Source organism: Chamaea fasciata, unplaced genomic scaffold (assembly GCF_029207755.1).
Source record: "Chamaea fasciata isolate MVZ Bird 193981 ecotype frontalis unplaced genomic scaffold, bChaFas1.0.hap1 SCAF_1, whole genome shotgun sequence".
NCBI lineage: Eukaryota > Metazoa > Chordata > Aves > Passeriformes > Sylviidae > Chamaea > Chamaea fasciata.
The window spans coordinates 94,340,928-94,364,737 of record NW_027094086.1 but is presented as its reverse complement, the minus strand read 5'-3'; the positions used below and the strand labels follow the sequence as shown (position 1 = coordinate 94,364,737).

The window sequence follows — 23,810 nt, the reverse complement described above, 5'->3', positions numbered from 1 at the left end:
TGTAGAAGCTGTGCACAAGCATATTCTTCTACTAGATTTTTCAGATACAATTAAGGGCTGTGACCGATTATAATAGAGGAGGGAATGCAGAGGTACCTGCAAACTTGTGTAGGCAGAGTCCACCTTTGATATCCTTCCATGGCAGGTTAAAGCAAGTCAGCTTACAGGTGTTTATAATGTGGTCAGACAGTGACCAGCATTTTTATTAAGATTTTCAGTTGTCACAAATCTTGGAAATTAAATTATGAAGTCTACTTTAAAAAAAACTCAAGCAAATTTAATTAGCTCAGCATCAAGTGTTCCAATTTAGTTATGTACATTCAACTTGGAAGTGAGATAGAAACAACTGAATGATACATCAGTTATCAACCAGATCTAGAACATCTTAATTTTAACAATTTGCTACATGTTTTACCTTATGGTCTTTCTCATGACTATATGCACAGCGTACCTCTAAGACTTTATAAATGCCCTATTAGATAAGCAACAGACTGAAGGCAATAATTTCCTAGTTTTTGCTAAAGGGCTAATCCGATCTAATCCTAAAATTACATCCACAGAGATCCTGAGTAATTCTTAAGATCTGGATTTTTGCCCTACAGGACAAGGAGTACTTATATGAGAGAAGCACATTATCATGGTATTAAATTGTAGTTAATACATGAAATGAGGTAAGCGAAATGAATGATATGCCAAAGGTTAGATAAAATTAATGTCTTAAAAATCAGTTACTGAAGGAAATTATTTTTGTCTGGTACCTTAATTCAAGCTAACTTCTGTATGCACACCATGACACCATTTTTAATTTCTTGATCACATTATTTTTCCCTTCAGAAGGGGTTACAGTCTTGAAGAGCCATTCAGTATTTTTTAATTTGTATTATTGAGTTTGCCCTTAGTCTGCCTTAAAGTCTTATTCCACTGTTAAAAACTATGTTCCAAAAAGAAAATTATCTTTTCCTGTGTTTTTCCACTGCCATCATTAATACTGAACTAAAGTCCTTCATGAATAATTACACTTTCACAAGACCCCTCAGAAGTAAAAACCTCAAATTTATCCTAAGGTATAAATTTTAAGGAGCACTGTTTCCATTATTATGGGTGCCAAATTTGGATAGCAGATCAATAGCAAGCAGTCAATAGCTACACTTCCAAACAAAACCCTGGAAATGAAAACAGGAACAGCTTTCAATTAAAATTCAAATGTACTGATTCAGAATTACTGACTTTGCAAATGCATACTTTTTGAATGTAGTTTTCATCCATACATAGATTTGAGGAAAAGAAAACTCAAACCAAGTTTGCAGGATATTGAAATTTATAATTCATGAGAAGCATCTTTTTATACAAAGTTAAAGATCTTGGCTACCTAAGTTAAAAACCTAACTGAGGATAATTTTAGGCATCATCCATTTGACCAAACCGTTTTAGAGAGAATAGTTTTCCAGGGCAGTCAAATCAAACAACACTAAGACTCAAAGAACATGACTAACTTTTCAGCACTTAGGAAAGGAGTGCTCAGCTGCAGACTCCTTTGCTACCTCCTCAGAATTAATCTCTTCCCCACAGCCTTCCAGTGGGCCCCTCAGTGATGTAAGAAATCTTCACAGTAGGGACTAATTTTACAATTTAGCTGGAGACTCAATTTTACTTTTTTCCCATTTCTCGATTGTTCCCAGTTGTTCAAACTCCCCATCTTAAATCCTAGGTCTCTTCAGAAATCATGCTCTCTCAATTCCTTATTCTCAGTCTTCATGCAGAAAAATAACCACAGCTCTTTAGATTTTTCTTACATAGAGCAAAAATTAAAGAACATAAATTTCTGCTCTAAAACCCCAAAATTTACAATGGCTTAAGGTCTGAATACAGCATCTAGTTATTAATGTGTACTCATTTATAATATCTGGGACATATATGAAATAGTACTTATATTTAGATCCCACTATTTTAAAAGTACATAACTTTATAACTCATCTATTCTTTCTGATTAAGACTTTGCCTAATAGAAGATATCAATCACAGAGTACACATAAAAGAAAAACTCCTAAAAAATGCAAAACCACCCTTGCTTTTCAGCAGGGAAAAGCATCCACTGTGAGCTGAACTAAACACCTTACAACTTTATGTTTTAATTAAATCAAAAAGGTCAGTGATTTCAGTGGGCTACAAGGGGCTGCACTACTGAAAGATCAGAATTTAAGTTAAAAAAACTCCAAAGCTATTAAGGGGGATTAAAAATGCATGAAAATATTTTGAGCAGCATGATGAAACCAATGGGAAGGCAGAAAAGCAACAGTTTAATAGTCTGGATGGTAAATGTATTTTACAATATGAAATATTAATGGCTTTTGAAAAATAAGGATGCACTTCCATGGAAGTATTTAGATACATTAGCAGCTTTGTATTGCAGCTCTTACCTGAAGCAACAACAGTGCTTGCCCATAATGTATTTTCTATGCTTAGGCTTTCATGAACTGCAGGATCACTGTCTTCCTGTTAAAAATAAGAACAGCTACTAAGTAAATCACCATCACGAAAATTTCAGAACCATGTCAAACCACCTGAATAACTGACACAGGATGTTTGCATCCTTGTACCACTCACTGTATGATAGCATTCATTGCACGTACACAGACACAAATGACTTTCTACAAAGTGAAATAATGTTTGAAGTTCATATTACTTCTATCCAATCATATTAAAAGAACTAGTCAGAATTATTTTAAAAGTAACATATTCTTTTCCTTAGATGTATCAAACTGCAGAACAGTATGTTACAGCGTGCAGTTAAGGTGAGTTATGAACACTAACTCCCCAAAATTAACACCCTATTCTGTATTTAAATAATCAATAATCCATACAGTAAGTTATGGTCATCATCATTCTACACCTGATAAACACTACATAAACTTCAGGGAAAAATATTTAGACTTCTAAAATGAAATGCAGGCTTGTATTATCTTACCACATGCTTATAAAATATATTCTCCTTGGAAAAATACCTCCAATAGAAAATTGCTTCCATGATTACTTTAAACTTCCCCTTTTTTTTCCTCCCCTCTCTCCTCCCAAGCAATAATGATCTGCAGATTGTAAACACAGTCTCTCATAATCAATTTGGAGCATGTACAGATTTGTTACTCATTAGCAGCTGTGAAATGTGCTGTTTACAACTAAAGGAAACTTTAGGAGGTAGGATAATCAAGTGTATTTGATCAAATTACAGATTGTCACTAAACATTTTGCAAGAAAGGGGAAATGACTTATTTATCAAAGTACACAATAAATTCTACATATTGTCAATAATCAAAACCGACGCCCATTTTTCATCTCTATTTTGAAACAACCACCAAGCACAGGATGAGCTGCATAGAAATTTCTGTTTCTAAAAAAAGAAAAATCTCCAACTAAACACATAAGTTTTCGTGCATAGATCAAGAGATCCCTATATAGCAAGGAAAATATAGTTCTTACTCTCTTAAGTGAGGAAAAATTGTTGTTTAAAAGGCATGGAGAACCATTCTGTCAAAAACAGAGGTGAAGAGAGGGAGGATATGGAATTAGCCCCAAGAAGAAAATTACAAATTTTTAAACAAGATTTATATTGATGATCCTGTGATTTACTTGGTTCGGGCATGGCGTTAATTATGCCAAGGTTATGGCTTCAATCCCCATTATGGGCCACTCACTTAAGAGCTGGACTTGATGATCCTTGCGGGTCCCTTACAATTCAGAATAGTCTGTGATTCTGTGAAAAATCATCAATGTTCTATAAGATTAGCCTTAAATTAAGAAAAAGGAGAATTATTTTTTGATTCTTACCTCAGGAATTAGTACTGCAAGAATTATTTGCTATACTCCTAAACCTTAATGCTTAGATTCCTGGTTTGATTTATAATTGTTCCCATATTATTTGGGTTCTGTGATTATTTCTTGTGTTTATTTCAAACAGAAAGTAAAGACTGGAAAATGTTCAAAAAGAGCAACAAGGGAGGTCAACATAGCTTCCATACTAGATATGACTAAATATACCTGATTTCTAATGGGGAATATGACAGACATGTATGAAACAGGCACCTAAAAAGGGAGGATAGATACTGCTTATTTTTACCAAAGAAGAAAGAAGTCATAAATAAAGTCAGCAAAACTAAAATAACAGGCAATCATTCTTAAATATGTACTTAACCTGTGTAACTTCCTCCCATTTCAATGTTAAAAGGTTACACAGGTTCAAGGGTGAACTGGGTAAGTTTAGAGAAGGAAAATTCATTGTAGGTTACTTACAGAAAACAGCTCTAACTCATGAATTTCCCACATCTTGAGTTAAGACACAGATGGCTCTTTTGAGGACGTACTACTGTGTCCTTATTCTAGTTGTATTCTGCTTCCCAGCACTCTGCTTCTGGTTATTGTCAAGAACAGGATACTAAGCCAGGGAAATTATTTGTTTTCCCTTATTTTTTAGTTAGCAGATTTTAAGACTCAATTGTGAAACTCTTCCATATTACAAGAAGAAATCAAAAGCCCTGCAATGATTGTGAAGAGCTGACAACAGGCTCAGGAAAAAATCACTTGTTCGATGTCTACCCCTGCTACAAGATTTTGTGAAATACCTTCTTTTAGGTCATTCAAAATAGCAAAACACCAAATGAGCTCTCTCTCTTTCTACTCATGCTCATCCACAGAATGGTCTGGCCAAACAGTTATCTTCTGCTTATTTCATTAAGGTACTTTCATGTCTTTATACCTTCACCTAACATTTTCAGCTTTCTACAGTTCATTCCATTTCCCAAATACCACACCTTCCATGCCCAAACAGATGATGACTTACCCTTATTTTTCTTTTGTCATAAGTTACTCAAATAAAAAATACAAGGTGCATTTAAGGGTTATGAGTTTAGCTGTTTCACTCTATTTTCATTTGTACTTCTGGAGAGATGGTAGGGATAGATGAAGCAGGGAAGGACAAGAACTGCAATTCCTGAGTGAGACCACACCTCTGTTAAGGAGAAATTTCTGCAAATTTTCTGACACTAACAGAACAATGTATGTTTTGGGTTAAATGAACTCCATCACTTGTTCTCATAGCAGAAATTTGATATACAAGAACTTCTTTGTCCACCTGACAAAGTTTCCACTTAAGGTCTGCTGGGTGGAATTTCATTTGGCAGCTATATGTTTTTTGGTCTTTGAGTTCTGAATTAAGTTCATTATCAGAATAGTGCAGTTCAGTATTATATTCAATCTTCATATTCAGGCTCAGTTTTTTTAATCCATGAGCAGCATTGATCATAGAGGTTTAAACTGCATATAGTTTGGGGTTTTTTTGGGTTTTTTTTTTTCAGAAATTAGTCTGCAGCTCTTGCATGTACAGAGAGAAAGGAAAGATGATCAGTGAAATAAAAATTGAATACAACCCATTCTCAGTCCTTTTAAAATTAATTTCATTAAGTCCTTTCATGAATGCACAATACAGCTGACCAAGGATCATGACAAATTTCAAGGATTCATTTAAAACGTTTCAAAGCTATATTTTTTTAGAAATTTTTGTAAATAACGAAGAGAGGTCTTTGAGGCAAAATACATAATCCTTGAGTGAACCAGTGTACCACTTCTATTTGACCCTTTCTATCTCTGTTCCTGTATGACAGGATGCAGCACAACAACCCCCATCAACTTTTGTAGGAAAGAGGAATACACATTAATTTACTTGAATCTCTGAAAGAGATTCCTTCCCCAGTCCAACCCCACAGTTAATTTTTCTGGCTATGTTCATTTTACTGGCATGTGTTTTGGACAGGGTCAGATTAGGTTCCACACACATTACCTCCCTAGTCAAGCTGTCTGTATAGTTGTTACTGCCAGCATAAAGGAAGGGGAGTCAAAAGGATTTGCAAAACTTAATGCCATTCCCTTCATTGACAACATAAAAGTAAGCCAGACTGAAGTGAACACAACCATTGCTTCAAAACAGGTAATTCTTTAACAGCAAACATGAATTTAAAAAATAACTTACCGTTCTCTCTACTAAAATGCAAGACATACCTAAGAAAACATCTGTAAAATTAGTGTCAGGCCAGGGATTCTACTCATAAATGAATACAGCTATGTGCACCAGGTTTTGCATCCGGGTAGGGTTTTTTAAGCATCTAACAAGATGCTATATTGTAAAAAAATTATATATAATACAATATAGTCCTGTACCATTTGAAAAAAGAAAGATTATTAAAGTAGTTGAACCAAACTCAATGGCATTTATTTTCTAAGATTGCTGTTAGAATATAAAAAATAAGATATATTTCCAAAGTAAAAGAAACACCCTTTTCAGCACAGAGGGACAGCACAGAACTGCAATACAGAAGAAATAAAAGGAAAATATTCCTAAGGGAATAGCGAAAGAAAAACACAAATTTAAACAAAAAATAGCCAAGGTTAAAAGCAAGAGAGACTTTCCATGATTTTATACAGAAGTAAGCAAAGGTTAAATAATACTAGCTATGCCGATACACACTGATGTAATGCTCTAGAATACTCTAGGCACTAACTGGTAAAAGTTGGGTTAAGAAGTATGGTTGCCTTTTATTGTCTTTTTACAGATTTTCAACACTGAAAAAATAGCTCCCGCATTTATCAAGCCTACAGAGGAACATCAGACAGAAGAGAAACTGTTTGGGTTAGATTTGTTTCTTTTTTATTTACAGAATTTTTCCCATAAATTTTTCCCTTAGCTAGGAAACTAACTACTGGGTACTTATAAGTACTCAAGCAGAACAGAGGGGACAAAGGAGAGGAGCTGTAGCACCTGGCTACACTTCTTTTGTCTCTGGGAGTTTCTCTCAGAGGGGAGATAACATGAATTTTGGGGCAGGTAAAGGACAAGGCTGGAGGCAGCTTCACTCTCTTGCTCTCGACATTGGAGAGAGGATGGCCAAGCTGCTGCTTGCTGCAGGAGTTCACTGTCACCAGAAAATCCGGTCCTGAGAAATCTATCATCATCTGCTCCTGTGCCCCGGAATTCTGAGCCCCTCCTCCTGCCCTGCTGGGCCGGCCCTGTCCCGCGGTTGCGGCTTCTTTGGCACTGCTATGAGGCTTTTTGCTACTCTGTGGCCCCGCACTGCCCTACCCTGCTGGGACATCCCTGACGTTCCAGCAAACACCGATGAGCTTCTGATCTCATCCACCACCCTGAGATTTTCCACCGTTCCAGCTTGGTGCTCTTGCAGTCCCAAGAGATCAGCCTGCCCTGGGCTTTGTGAAACAAAGGCCCTCGAGGTTCCTGGTTCTGTTATAATTATTGCTGTGGTTGTTGTTGTTGTTTGTCTCGTTATACATACTAGTGAAGAACTGTTATTCCTATGCCCATACCTCTGCCTGAAAGTCCCTTTAATTTTCTAAATTATAATAATTTGGAGGGACGGGATCTGAATTCTCCATTCCGAGGAAGGCCCTGCCCCTCCCTAGCAGACACCTGTCTTTCAAACCAAGACAGAACCTCTAGTAGTTACATCTGCTTACATCCTTGTTCTGTACACCACTATTTAAAAATAAGTTCAGCCAAGACATGGATGATGCCCTTAGAACAAATAAAGCTATCTCATAAATTTCCACAAAACACTAATTTAGTTCATCTATTGTTTTTTGATAGGCTGTCTAGTTAATGTGAAAGGAGGAGAGGAATTAACTTATGCCATTATTTAAGGGCCAGACATGATCATGCAAGGACATGCACTCACTTTCATGCCCTGACTGCATGTAACACACCAAAATCTATGGAGAATAATGGAAAACAAGTTCTTGTGAAGCTGGCAGATACCACTAGAGTATGGCAAAGTTTTTATGCCCCATGACATGATTATGCAGGTGTTCTGCAAAAGATATCCTTTGTCAGCTCTCACTTTTTTTGTGGACAGATTTGTGCTTAGAACTTGCTCACTCATAAAAACTCCAGCACTGTGCTCCCAAGTTTCTGGTTTCTTTTATGGACGCACACTTTTTGAAATTATCTAAGTTTGTCTTTTACATTGTTAGTACTCTGTCTCCCTAATGGGGGGAAAAAAGAAAAAGAAAAATCAATGTGCTATTACCCTGTCAACCTACCCTTGCAGGAATTCTTTGAACATCAATGCTTTAGTAGAAAAAATGTATGCATTAGCATCACTAAGCACACTAATTTTTTTGCTTTAACGTAACATACAAATTAGATGCAAGAACTGATTTATTGTAAGAATCAAGGGCTCACAGCAAAAGCAGAAAGATAAATCAGTAAACCAGTGTCCTAAAACAACATTTCACAATGCAGAAGGCACATCACTAACAAAAAACAACCTTTGAAAAATCTCTAGTATGATTCACTGTGAATGAAATTTGAGGGCAATGCCCTAAGATGCCTTACATAGAAGCTCAAACTATCCTTGCTACTGACGCACCCCCAAAAAAATTTATGCAATCCTGAAAGCATAAAATGTACCAGTTTTTTACACATATTGGAATGTTTGAATCATATAGCTCTTTTGATGTGTACAAACAGAACCTGCAACTCAAATTATTTTGATGATTTCCCAATGTCTCAATTACTTATACCAGAGGTGCTAAAAAAAATTCCAAAGAGTTCAATAGATATGTAGGAAAGTATACATTTAGCCACTGAGAAGAATATTATGAATTTACAGCTATTAATAGAAGTTTCATTTGGACAATTGGTCAATACAAGGTTTAAGTAAACACTGTTGCTTACTGCTTTGGAAGGTGTGAACAAATGACATCCACTTTGTAGGCAGCATGGACTATGTAAGGGGTATAAATTGGTCTTCGAGAGCTGCAATATCTCATTCATCAGTGTATTTACAATTGTGAAGTGGAATTCCAGTTACAGAAAAAAAATCTATTACCAATTTGAGTCACAGGTAAAAAACCCTTCTCTTTACCTCCTCGGCAGTTAATTCTCTCAAATTATTTTAGAAACGAACCATTAAGAGGAATGAGTCTACCACCACTGAGTTTGGCTAAAATTAACAGAACAATCACTATATCTGCTAACATACTGCTACAAAACTGTAAATCTATTAAAAAAAAAGATATTACTACCTATTGGGACACTGCTTTAAAGGTTCAACTTTAGCAGGCCACCTCTTGAAAACAACAGAAACAAGTCATCGATATTAGTGCATTGTTATTTTCATAATCAGTTTTGAATCTAATTATCTCTGGAGAAGAGATTAAATAAAAAGCCCCATAAGTAGCTTTTAGTTTTATTTTTAATTGTTGAGAGAACTGAACTTTGGAAGTACAGCAAAAATGCTGTTAAACAAGGCACACTTTTATAGCACATGAACTAGCAGATGCATTGTCTCAGGCTACTGTTATTATTCAACTTGTCTGTTTCTGACATATATGAACAATAGGTCAGATGTCTGGAAACCAAGTATACTGTTCACAAAGAGTTTCACATTCAAAGATTAAAGTGATGTCAACCAACAAATATTCAACTCTCCAAATTTGATTTTTTCAGATATTACTTATGCATTAGTTTTCTGCAATACGTTTAAACAGGGTATCTTTTATATGAAGCATGGCCATGGCAGGAAGATAGGAAAAAAATACTGCTGTAAAGCCAAGGAAAGATCTGATACAATGCTGACACTACCTGTAGGACTGAGGTATTTAAGAGGGAAGTAGAACATGTATTTACATGGACTACTTACCCGTGTGAAGGTACCCTCAAAACTGTGGATATCCAGCTGTGGCTTCTGAGCATAGACATAAGCATTGATTGAAAAGAGATCCTGTAAAACAGAATAATGTACTTACTATTACTTAAACTTAAAGACCTGGTAAAGATACCAGTTTATGACCCGCACCAACCCACCCCAAACTAAGCTCACACAATTATTATCCAACTAAGAAACATGGTGTTTTTTTCCAGTACGTCTTGCTATAGAGGGATCAGTTCCAAGTTGATATCCTAAATGTGTTGATAGTTCAAACACTAAACTCTTTTACATTTACAATATGAGTTAGACATTTTATCTAAATTATTTTCTTTTAACAGTCCCATTTTAATTATTAATAGTGTAATCTTAAAATATTTTCCAGATATTTGTCCTTTTCAAAATAAAGTGAGGGAGGAAGAGAGGTTGGTTTGTTTGTTTGTTGGGTTTTTTTAATGAAACAGAGAAAAAAAAATTTCTCCAGCATGGACAAAGCCAACTGAGCACAAGAGGAAACAATGAAATGGATTTGAGGTGCTGTAGCACCTCTGTGAAAACCTCATGAGAAAACCCTATCAGCTTCAGGAAAGCCTGACTACATCAACAGGATTACTCAAATGTTTAAATTCAGGGATACATCAAAACTAGCCTGATAAAATTTGGTCTAATATATGTGGTACCACTACTCATGACAGCAAACAATCCATTAATCTTCCTACCCTAAAACTAAGAAGAATAGGAAACTCCTAAGACAGTACAGTAGCAGCCTCTATAAATAGATGGCAGTATAGTATAAACAAAAGAAAAAAAAATCTGATCAATCTGATGTTTGTTAGATCTTAAGAGCTGTCTCCAGAGGCCCAGGGAGGTTCACCTTCAAATTTTGAAACAATTATTTCATCAAATAATTGTTCGAAAACATCCATCTTCCACAGAAAAAATACTACAGACTAAAACCCTGACACAAAGGAATTCTTCAATCACAAAAGGTAACTTTTTGGTGCTCTTTAGATGGTCAGGACCAACAGCAGCAAAGGGATTTCAAAAGGAGTTGAGCATTCATGCATGGATACACAACAATCCAATTTCTACTCTGGAGAGGAGCAGATGCTTGATTCCAAGTCCCAGTTGATCTAAGAATTCTAACCTCTGATCAAATGCAAGGTTTTATACTTTCCCACTCTATGTAGCACCTAATAATTTGGGTTATCTTCATCCCTTATTACTAGATGAATCTTGAAAAAGGCTAATCAAACACCACCTCTGGGGACCAAATTACATGGGTACAATATCCTGTTCATGCCAGCTAGAATGTGCTTCCTTCGTAAGCAGAATTAATTTTACAGCCTCTTTCATGGACATATAACCACACCTTGGCTCAAATGCTACTTTTAAAAGTAGGCCATTATTTTTTTCCCAAAATTTTGAATGCAATTATGTTTCAAAATTTGAACAATACAAAAATTAACTAAAGGTGCAATTGTCTGCCCGTGTTAATGTCTTAAAGCCCTACATATTTATATACTTTAGTTTCTCTGATACAATGATCGATTAATATCACTATATTTTTGCTTTTCCTTATCAAAATGAATGTTTTCTTAAAATCTAATCTACATTTATGAAATACGTTTGACTTTAGTTTAAAAATGGGTAGCTCTATAAATAAGGAATTGTGTTTATATTCTGCAGACAAGAAATCTCTCATAAAAACCAAATGTGTTGCAAAAAGTGTGGTGCAAAAAACACACACACTTTATATTTCATATGCTTTTTAAAACATGAATGAAATCTGAACACTGAATCTCACAACTTATCTTTATCCTAAACCACTAGACATTTATTGAAGTCTATCACACGAAGTTCATTCATTGCACCCTTGTTCTTCCAACCTACTTTCAACAGGTTCATGAGAAATAATTCATATGAAACTAATACACAGGTGGTGTCCTATATCTTCATCATTCACTTCTCTCCAATCTGTTATCACCTACAATTTAGATAATCTAAGCTATTATGTGCTTTATTATGCAAAGAAAAATAAAGAGTCTCTCAGCAGTGAATAACACAGAAGAAAACTAATACCACACACATGCTCATATACACAATAAAAACTGCTAGTGAAATGCGTCAACTTCTCTCTTTTCAAAGAATGTCTTAGAGGGAAGCAAAATTAAAATAAAAGGAAGTAGAAATATCCACCTTTTTAAAGTGAATTGGCATTTGTACAGTAATATATTTTCCTTGTTTCTAATATTTCTCTTTTCTTCTACTGTGATATTCTCCTTTGTTACATTTCAAATGTAAAAATTTCTATCTACCATACTCCTTTGGTGTCTTTTCATGTTTTAGCCCCCCTTTTGTATTTCTGATTTAACACCTAAATTTGTGTTTTCCTTTTTTTCCTTTTTGAATTTCAACTCTGAAACAAACTTACTTATCTTTGTGAAAAACTGAGATCTGCACATTATTGGTATTACTATTCTCAGGCCAATAAAACACAACAGTTTTATAGTATGAGTTAAAGAAAGAAAAATTTGAAGAATGATACAGTTACAGAAGACTAATTTGCTATGAACTCCATTCAACAACCAGAAAAAGTTACTGTAATACAAAGATGTTTCTTCACCAAGTGCTGCTTTTCCAGTATGGAAGCTATGCATTTCTCCTCTCAGTGTCTTGAAAGAAATTGTGAGGGCGACTTTAACAAAGAGACATCAAGATCTGAACGCATGATGTACATTAAATATAATTTCTGTTCACTAGGCAAGAAAAAAAATACCTTGTTATATTATGTCATAGCTTTCCCTTATATAAAAGCAGGGGAAAGGGAAATTACCTTAAGCAAAGAATTTGATTCTATTATTTTTAGAAAAGGCAACTGCTTTTTATTAATAATTTAACGAACTGAGGATTTGTGAAACTCAGCTTCAGTAAAGACTTATTTTCATGCTAATACATTGAACTGCTGATTCACTGTAGCCAAATAGTTTTACTGATACCTTCAATGGAAACAGTATTCTAAATCTAAAATTACATCACTTTTAGGATGCAGTAAGGGCAAATGACCTCAGTTATTTTCTTGCTCAAGACAAAAAACACATTTCGGTGGGCATTGTAACAGTTGTAGATTAAAAAACTACATGAAAGACTTGAATCTCAAAAAAATATTTTATTATATAACAGTAGATTAGTCTTTCTTAAAAGTATGATAAGCATTTTATTATCTCATACTTAAAAATAATAATTGACAAGACTGCATTTCATTCTTCTACACTGCAAGTCAGAAAATGACTTTGTGATGGTACAATAATGAAAATGTTCTCCTTTGCATTTCACAATTTAAAAATCACCACAGTTATCAATAACAGAAAAATCTCCTCTATTAGGTCAAGGGCAACATTTGTTCACCTTACTTAGAGATCATTAAAATACATTCTTAATCATAACATGTAGTTCATTGCAAATAAAATTACCCTTTGGTTCAATAAAACTAATTAAATGTAAATGGTATTGTTTACTGCCATATGGATCTTCTGATATAAATCAGCAAGTCACCATTTATTGAAAATTACAGTGACCTCACTGCTGTTAATAAATACAGCTGATTGCACAAGCTAGAGAAGAACGTCTCAGAACTTGTGTATTGCCAGAATTGTCCCACCTGTATCTATGAAACTGCAAGAAACCTAATCTAGGTGTTACCATATTTGCTGCTCAGCCATCATTAAGTGACATGCTGAAATTTTAATTCTCTGATCACATTAAGTGCTTTAGAAAGACAAAATCTGTACCGATCGTCTTGGTGGTGTCATCTGCTCTTTAAGAAAGGTCTGAAGGTCTGCAGGTTTGCTCTGGGTGTCACAGTGGGTAGAATTACAGTGCTGCTCTGGTGACATGGTGGATAGCTCATGCCAACACAAGATACTCACTCTCCTACCTGAAATGAGGTTGTAGCAAGGTGGGGGTCGGTCTCTTCTCCCACATAACAAGTGACAGGAGCAGAGGAAATGGCCCCAACTTGCTCCAGGGGAGGCTAGGTTAGATCTTAGAAAAAAATTCTTCACAGAAAGGGAGGTCAGGCATTGGAACAGATTGTCCAGGGAAGTGGTGGAATCACCATCCCTGCAAGTGTTCAAAAGGCAGGTAGATGTGGCACTTGGGTACACAGTTTAGTGGTGAACACAGTGGAGCTGTTGGCTGGATTCAACAATCTTAATCTTAATGATTCTAGTTTCACAACTAAAGAAATCAAAATAAGTAAGAATTATGGACAGTTTATTCTATCCAACACAAGAGCTAACTGTTCATAGTATTTTATGCTCAACTTGCATAAATTATATTTTTTAGTTATTAAAAATATATTTCAATATGGAAGTATGAACTGTAAGTCTCAGCTTTGAAAGCACATCACAAACACATGGAGAAGGCACTGTGGCAGGGAGGCTCTGGAGGCCACTGCAGGCAGAGGCTGGCTGGAATAAAGTGATCTAGCCGGTAACACCCTGAAACGTCAGCCCAGGGGCAGAGAGGGCAGAGCCGCAGGGACTGCACCCTGCTGCCCTGGTTGGCACAGGCTCTGCCTGGGAGAAGAGTGGGGTGCTGGCTCATCACATGCCCATGGGAATTTAACCTTGGGAGCTGAGGACTACGCGGCCATGTCAAACTCCCACAGTGAGCTGGAAGGCCAAGATGTGACAGGTGGCAGGGGCAGCCCGGGCCTGCAGCCCTCCGGGCTGGGCTTGGAGTGGGTGTGGTGGGAGCCCCAGGCACTCCATGGCCGCTCAGGGCACACACTGGCACTCAGGCTGCACTGCTGCACCCAGCAGGTGGACAGGTTGCAGCACCATCCGCTCATGACTCTACTATAAAGCATGAAAATTAGGCTGACAGTAAAATAATTTCATAATGCTATTTTTTGTTAGTTTGATATTCATAATTGCTTACACCTCCATACCAATCCCTGAAGCTGTCTATCCACAGAGTTTCTTTACATGACTGACACTCCTGCGTATCACTGTCAATTGAGTAAAGGTGAAAGTGTCTTTGCAGAAATCTAAGAATTACCAATGTGCTTTTCCACGGGAATGGAAACAGTATTCTGCAATGGGCACTGAGCATAATTTTTTGTGACAGATACGAGAATCCCTTAAAAACCATTTACATTTGGGTGAATTAGGCTACCGATCCACCAAAGCAAGTCACAGACAGATGGGGCTTAGGAGGGAAGCAGATACATGACATGAACACTGCAAACGGTCTAAGACTTGCTGGGACCAGCGATTTAAAATGAGCTCAATACAGAACCACCAAGTGTAAGTGGTTTGATAAAACCCCATAGTAAAAAAAAAAAACTTTGGAAGTATTTTAGTTTAGTTGGCAGGATTACACCCAGCGTCAGTTACTTCAGGATGAAACGTCAGCTTATGTAGACAAAGCCTTGTCTAGCACCTGGTAGGCACAAATAACTGAGTTGTGTGAGAAAGGGCAGAGGCACATCCATGAAAGCTTGTGGCTTTCATAGGCTGCTGGTAGCCAGAAAAGCTGTGTTAAGTGGAAGCACCTCCTGATTAACCAGACTTACAATACAACTCAGGTTATCACCTACACCTCAAGAGGGAGAGTATAAAGATCTTGCAAGAAGCCCAGATCAGTTGGACCGAGGTTAATAGCCCTAAGTGGAAACAACTAAGGAAAAAGTTGTTACTATATTGTACAGCTGACCCCTCTATATTGTTTCCAAGATGGACAAATAATTTCTTGGAAATATCTTGCCTTCCCTCCCCATCACACCCAAAACAACCACCACCTGAAGTAAACCTTCACATCTCCAGGAAGATGAGGCTGCATGTCCAACCACTCAAATGCAGACATCCCAACTTCAACCACTTCTGATTTACTAGTCTAAAAAAGTACAATCATTTAGTTCTCTGTCACTAGACGGACACAAAAAGATTACACTCACACCTTCAGGTGGTGAGAAATGAGAAAAGAAGGAAGTTTATTTTGGTTTGGGGTTTAAAAAGGGTTTGGATTTTGACCAGCGATCGGGAGACAAGGTTAACACCTTTCTGACCTCACTGGTCAAACCAGAAGTCTATCAGTTTGTCCTTCCCCCTGGAAAGGAATGTATTATTTACAAAACATCAGTCTTTGTTTATGTTAGAAGCGAGAACTCCAGTACAGAAATGTAAAAATATCAGAAGGCTGAAAAATCAAAGTGACAATTCTCCAAATGATACTGCACCGATTTAACCATAATTTTGCATTATCTCCATAGATGCCTAATGCTTTATTTGTCAAATCTATTGATAATTGATCTCTTTTAAACAAAGAACATAATATAAAAACTACAATACAAAAATTTCATGCTCCACCTAACATGAAAGCTAGAAAGGTAATTCCAGGTTTTCTTCCTAACAAGGAGGGAAAAATCTTTAAACATGGATTTGAATTTTTCAGGGAAAAAAATGTTAATGCAAAAGGCTTTTTTTCTTTTTCCAAAGGAAAATGCAGAGAAGCCTTTGCATTGTAACTTAATCCAGATTTTATCAGCCTCAGTACACCAAAACTGCTAAGATCAGAATATCAAAATTATAACTAACAAATAAAATTCTGAGGCAGTACTTTGCGTAAACTAAGTTGAACACAGGAATAACTGTTGAAAAAGTTAAATTTAAAAAAATAAATAAATAAAGCAAGATAGAAAGTTGACTGTATTTTAGTCAAACACACTGCATGGGTCCCAAATTTGGATTTGGGATGATTTTCCCTTAATGAGAAAACAAGAGAAAGCCTTGATTAAATGTTAAAAACTACAGGAGAAGCATTATTACAAATACTAAATTCAACTGCAGGTTACAGAATATTTGTTTAAAGTCTGTTCTTGCACCAGACTCATGATCTGGAGTCTGGCTTGGCATCTCTGTCTGGCATGACCAACTTTGGTTCCAAACCTTGTTCTCAATCCTCTAAAGTGCAATTGCAATGTAACTACTTCTTCCTTTTCCTGTCACTTGTGAAGCCAGTAATCAGAGAATATGAACACAGGAGAAAACCTCTCCTTTTTGCTAGTATGACGGTGGCAGCAAGTCTATTTCTGGAAGAGTAACTGCAGAAGTCCTGCTAAGATCTGGCAGATAATCTAATACTTTTGCTATTGAGATGGAATATAAACAGTCTTCTTAAGATATATTTGCCTTTAATAAAATACCTAAAAGATTTAGTGTTAAAACACCATAAATTCTGTAGAGGTAAATTTCCATGAGCTTGTCACTCGAGTATGTTTTTAAAAGAGGTCTCCTAATACCAAGCCAACCGGTATAACAGAAAGCTTTCCCAGTACAAGGGAAAAAATTCAGCGCCTTGTAAAGGAGATGTTTATACAATTTTACATTTGCTTTTGCAAGTATGTGTCTGTTTTGGATGTGCAAATGTACATGCACACACACACACCCCCCTGTGTCCCTTTTAGATTTTAGATTTACTTGTGACACAACACATGTATGCACTCAAAAACTACCCACTCTTAAAAGAGTGCTTGCAAGAACCTGCACATTGCACCTTGTTAGACCAGAAAGAATGTTGACAACAAAAAGCACTTCACCTTCCAGGAGCAGACTATTGTCTCCCAAGCTCGCGTAATGATTCCTGAGACAAGAATAATTTGCAGTTGCAGTCTAACACTTGGTTGAAAACACTAACTGTGATTTGCTTCTGGAGAGTGTGAATCTCGGTGAGGACAACAATGGGATGGTTTCAACTAGATTGAAAGATAAAAATCCAGTTCTGACTCAGTTTTTTCTCAATGCAAAACCAGGAATGTTTGTGTAACCAACTTCTTGTTCAGCATCCAGTGGAATATCTGCGTCTTATTTATTGCATAAACTAAGTTTCCAGTAACAGGTATTTTTCAACATTTACAGTAACTGTAACAATCTTTTGGATAATAGATATAAATGCACACACAGAAGATAAGTTAAAAGCAATCAGAATGCTTACCCCCAAAGCTGGCAATCTTTGTGTGCAAGTGACAGCAACCTTCAGTTTCCAGTCGGTTTCTCCATCCAGCTGGTCAGTTCGAATGAAACATGAACCTTGAAGTTACAAAGAGACATCAAACTATTATTTTAATTTCAAAAATTCAGTTTGGTTAAAACATATAGAAGAGTGAAAACAACACAATTTACAACCATTTTAAAATAAATATGCAACATATAAAAGGATTTGTATTTTGGAGTGTCTGTGTGCTCTCTTCCAGGAAGGCTTTAGATATCACACAACTGCACCATTTTTTCCAATTAGATTAACAATATGTCTGTTTATAAATGGAGGTAACTTCTATTTTACAGAGTACTTCAAAGTTTCTAAACAGACCTTCAAACATTATCATCAAGAGATACAACTTCAACTGGAGTTGAAAAAGGTTTAATTTTATTTCTTCATGCAATTCTGTCACTTGTACAATTTCAACACAACAGAATACTGTGATTTTTTTCTCTGTGCTGGTATGACATCACAAACTTTAATTGCTTATTGTCTCCTGGTTTCTCTGAAAAAAATTTTAAATAAGTCCTTAATACGGACAGCATTCAAAACAATGTGGATCAAAATGTATTATACTTAAAAGAAGTATTTTTGAATCATCAGCAACTATCTGTGATCCAAGACTAAAGAAACCTGTCAACATATGCAAAGTACTAAGATATGAGGGAAACTCAAGATACACACTGGCATACACTGAAGAGAATTGGTGTGCTGTACAGACAGAAGACCAGTATTGAAGAAACAGAAAATGGAGACCACTGCAGGGCCCAACCTCACCCTCATAACTAGTCTGATGGATATCATCAATTCTGGAGTATTACATACATTACTAATGTAAGATTCAAAAAAGGACCACACATAAACACTGCAAATCTATTAAAACATACTAAATGAACTGCCATTCCATCAAGCTTAAAGCCTTTTAAAAAGGTGGTTAAATTTTAGCAACACTCTTCACATTTGCTACACTAGAGAAGCCTTAAATATTCCTGAAGTAGTAATTACAATTTCCTTTATACTACAGCTAAACAAATGTATGCAGTATTGTTACAGGGTGCTATGGGTGTGCAAAGAATACATTTTACAAGTTATTCATAAATTTTAACAAACAGACATGTATACAGACATACACATATTTCCGTCTGTATTTCAACCAATCCAATAAAAAAGTAACAAGAGTTTTACCCCTAGAAGCAATGTGGCAGCAATTAAGTGGAAGGAAATACTGCAGAAGAGTTTATCCAGATTTGAGTCTTATTACAGACAAGAAGAGAGTCTGCTAGAATGTGTCAAGGTAGTATGCCAAGGAAGGGTACCTACCAGCGAACATTAAGTAAGAGAGAGATGATTCTATAGGACAGGTGGACCCTGGTGTAAGTTAAGTCTAATAGAACCCAATGTTTTACCCATCAAAGCCTGCAAATTAAACAGTTTGATAAGCTATCTGCCTGAAAGGACATGCTTCAGAGAGAAGCCATCTGAAATTGTACCTGACTAAAAGGTAGTGGGTTTTGCACAACAGATTAGAAAGAATCTTAGAAACTTTTATGTAAGACCTCTATTTATATTAAGTGCATTGTAAATAAACAGATCTTTAAATGTTAATATACACAGCTCTCAGAAAACATTATCTCAGCTAAATGTCACCCAAAGCTCAGAGATGCAAGCTTGCAAAGCAGTGTCTGAAGTTCTTGAAAAGCTGGCTTTAAACACTTAACAGAGTTCTTTATGGATTTTCTTCTAAGAATAAAATACTATAAAGCACTTTTTGAAGAGTCAGTGACATCCACTGCATTATAATGAAGTGTGAAGTACCTAGGAACACCTAGAAACACCATGGTATCACTGCACTTTCCATCCATGGCATAGATGAGCCTCCTCTCCATCATGCTTTTCCTGTACAAGACATTTCATGGTTCTCTTTACCCTTGCCATCAATGGTTGCTCTCTTGCATCAATTTCATTTAGAATTATACTATAGATCAATGCAGTTCAAGACCAGTGTGGCTGCTGGGAATGGTTGACTGCACATATATTCATTTAATAGAGCTCACACTATGACATATATTGGCCAGCTGCATTTCCTCTTCACTTCAGCAGTTAATTTCATCAATAACTTATCTCATAGCCTGCTTCCCTTTTATCCAGAAAAAGGGACTGCTTTCTGCCAAGTCAGCTTTCAATAGTGACCACAAAAGCAAAACCGAAACAGTACAATCCTCTTCTCCATCTCAAATATTGTAGTAGATTTGACTGGGTAATTTTAACTATTCTCTAAGGTAACCTGGCTTAACTAAGCTATAAATGTGGGAGATTAAATATGTAATTAGAAAGTATAAAAACAACTCTTCAGCCCTACCAAAAACCTTGAATTTTTGTAAAACTTAATATTCCCCACTGTATTGTGTGGAATTTGAGTCAGTAGTACATAAAACTTCTAAAAATCAAAGTCTTTTGAAAAAAATAAACATTTTCATTTTTCCATTTTAAAATGCTTGGAAACATTGCACTGTCCTCCCCCAGTCACAAAATTAAAACCAAAAATTCACACAAAAAAGTTGTAAAAATTGTGTTATGTACTTCAGCAGAATGCTTTAGGACAGTGTTAAAAATCTCTTACATTTCTAACCTGAATATGACTTGCCAGAAAAAAAAAAATCTCCAAATCATCTATAGATGTCAAGAGTTGCTATTCCTTCCGAATACAGAAATAACTCTTGAACCTGACAATAATTTTACAGGACACAAAAAATGTAATTTTTTAAAGTTTGTGCTCCTTTAAAAAAGGAGGCATTAAAGGAAATGCCATTAAGTATTTAAAGTATTTACCAATCAAAAGTAGCTGTTCACAAAAAGAAAAAACTGAAAGAGAAAAATTTAATTATACACTGAACATGAGAATTTTTCATAAGGCTACATGTAAAGGAGAGTGCACAAAATTAAAACTTTTACTTTATACAGTGAAGCATTCAGATGCTCATTTCCCATAACTATACAGCTGTTCAAAATTAGTAGACAAAGCTGTACACTGTGAACATCTAACTTATTTCTGACATTCAAGTGAAAATTTTGGAACTATCTGAATGAGAATTTAAGGCTGTTTTGAGGAAATAACAGTGGTCCTAAATAGCTTAATCATTTACCAAAAGAGGTGCAAACTTCATGAGCACATTTAAACTACTTTACAAAAATATTCATTTAGCCTGATCAGTTGAAGACAGTCAGAAATCAATGTAGATCAAGTGCATGCAAGTTACTGCCCAAATAGCAACTAAACTGATTTTTGAAACTGTTTCAGTTCAAACTTTGAAACATGAATGCTTAGAAAAGTGGTGGGACTACAATTCTGTTTTGATGGTTTAGCAACAGCCCATGGTTTAGCTGATAGTTTAGCTGAGTTCTGTCCAGAATTTACCATAAGGTTGCTTTTCCATGGAAAAACGTCACACAATACAAAGGATGAAAATAATTTTAAGAACTTGAAATAACCATGTAACTCCACATGATAAGGATACATTTATAATTATATACTGATAATTATTAACAGACTAGTTACTTATGTTTTCTGAGATATTATGGACAAAAATATATTTTTAAAGATATATTGTGTGCTAATAGAATATTGAAGAAAAATAATGTTTACTTCTGTAGCTTCTATGGTGTTTTGAAATAGAGATAAAAAAGCTCATCTATGATGGCACTAATCTAGGGCACTAAATTGGCCTAGATTTGTCAAACAAAGGTATTGTTAATACAGAGCAAACAGGAACAATTCTACTTAGGGTGTGCTGGACCTAAGGCTGCAACCAGAACACACCTGAAGGACATGTACACATCAAATGCTTCTGGAAATGGCGCACATGCGCACGTGCATCAGTCACCTACCTGTCTCTAGGAATCCTGAAGAAAAGGGCCCTAAACAAAAATTCTCAAACTAAATACAGGTCATCCTTTGAAAAAGCTGGTTGTATTTTCACCTTAAAAAACATGCAGGAAAGAAAATAAAAAATAAAAAATTAAAAAAAAAAAAAAGGAAAAAAATTCCTCTCCAAACCAGAAAGGGAAGCTTCTTAATCAAGTAAAACACATTTATATCATAAGCTTTCTTTAATTAATACTATGTATCATCACCAGATAGCCTAATCTAGTTTTTTTATACTACCAAACTTGGTAACCATATTTTATGCATTAATTTTTTTTATATGTGGATAACTTTAAATTCCTGAAATTATAGTAATGTACATGAACTTGTGCTACCATCAACCACTTCCATTTTATTTTTATATACATACTACCAAATTTTAAATAGAGTTTTTAAAATAAGCTTCTGATATCAAGCTATTACTTGGGATGTTACATATTTTCTTAAATGCATTCTAGTTTCCAGGATTTATTAAGAAAGTCATACAGAAAAGAAAATTCGCTGTGCAATTATTAAATTTTTTTCCCTATTTTATTTGATTCGGAAATGTTGTTGTTTCTGTTAAGCAGAAAGATGGACAATTTCTCCTTAAAACAATTAGCTAAAAATTCAGCCTGTTTAACAAGTAGTTTTTATAAAAGTGTACTTAACACAAGAAACCCAGAATAGCGGTACTGACAGACTGAGAGCAATTACTTAACAAAAGGAAAATAATTTATTCTACGTAAAATTGCATCACCTAATTTTAATGCAAAGCTGTAATGAAAAAAGAATCATGTTATCTTAATTACACTGAGATTTAATATTTGAAATATGTGTGGAAAGAAAATCTCAACTGCCCTAGAGAAGTTGATTTAGTTTGCTGCAGAATCAAAACTGTGTGTTATTTTAGCATCTCCAGTGTTAGATGACATACATTCCTGCACATCACAGACATTTTTCTTTCAGAGATGCTTTAGGCAAAGACTGTTCTGCTGCATACTTTTCTTAGTAGCCCAGTAGTGCCCTTAAATAACCACACAAACACAGAATATCCTACCAGTAATAAAAGTATGACCTAATGTTCTTTGTTAGGCAGTAATACTCTTAAATAATCCTAGACTGCATAATTGAATCCAAATACCTGAAAACGCATGCATTGACTCATGGAAATTACATGCAAATCAGACTCTGAAAATGGCAAGCAAAAAGTTTAGGTAGAGTGGCATGATAAAAAGACAGAGTTTCCTCCCTACTTCCTTCTTGATCATGAAGTCTACTGGCTTTGCTTTTACGAAGTGAAGGTTGGAAAATATGCTAATACTTAAAGCTAAAATATGCTAATATCTAAATCTAAAATATGCTAATACTTGCTTTCCAGGACTGATCATATTTCTAGATTAATACCAACATGAAAAATTAAGGTAGTTTTCTTGACATAACAAACTAAACCATCCAACTTGTCCTGTATCCAAACTTAATTTTCATTTCTCAACTCCTGGCCTGGAAGAAGGGTCTAAGCAAGAAATTCTAAGTCATGAGATGAGACGCAAGAGGATTCTCAATTCAGGAAAAAAAACCCTGTTTAGGAATAATTTATTCTGACTAGCATTAAAAAGAGACAAAGTAAATGAGACATTATAAAAGAAGTTCCACACTTCACTTTTTCTACTCTTGCTTTGAACAATAACTTAGAGCAGATCTTGTCTTTGACTACACCTATTTAACCAGCATTTTACAAGTGTAATTATTTTTTAAAATATTTATATTTTTAAATTTCACAAGTACACTCAAATCCACAGAGCCTCACCAGTCAACCCACAGTAGTTACAAACATCTGTGTACACAGTAAAGGATAGTGTACAACAAGTGAATCAACACAGAAGTTCCAAAAACTGTATTTAATTGTCCTCTCAAAAAACATTAAAGTTAACAGATTTCTGCTTGCAAATTTTTTTGCCAACTATGGGCAAGCTTGAAAAGTCCACTTGCCAATAAGCACTAAAGTAAACTTATAGGTATAACTCAAATATGCCACAGGCACACTTCTTAATGTTATACTGTAAAGAAGAAGCATCAAAGGGAATCAACTATAATTTAGTTGTATATAGCAGATGTACAGGAACATGCATATTTTAGAAGCATAATAAAGACCAGGC

General features: G+C 35.5%; 1 protein-coding gene across 4 annotated transcripts in view; it reads right to left on the bottom strand.

Moving 5' to 3' along the window:
* The window catches only part of ATP9B (ATPase phospholipid transporting 9B (putative)), a 156,856-nt gene that overhangs the window by 77,558 nt on the left and 55,488 nt on the right, over positions 1-23,810 (bottom strand). For all 4 annotated transcript variants that reach the window (XM_066189516.1, XM_066189536.1, XM_066189525.1 and 1 more), the window contains exons 8-10: positions 17,706-17,800; positions 9,702-9,782; positions 2,418-2,493 (exon numbers count right to left, since the gene is read on the bottom strand). In XM_066189516.1, the coding sequence (XP_066045613.1) occupies positions 2,418-2,493; positions 9,702-9,782; positions 17,706-17,800 (252 nt within the window). The remainder of the gene's footprint in view (positions 1-2,417; positions 2,494-9,701; positions 9,783-17,705; positions 17,801-23,810) is intronic.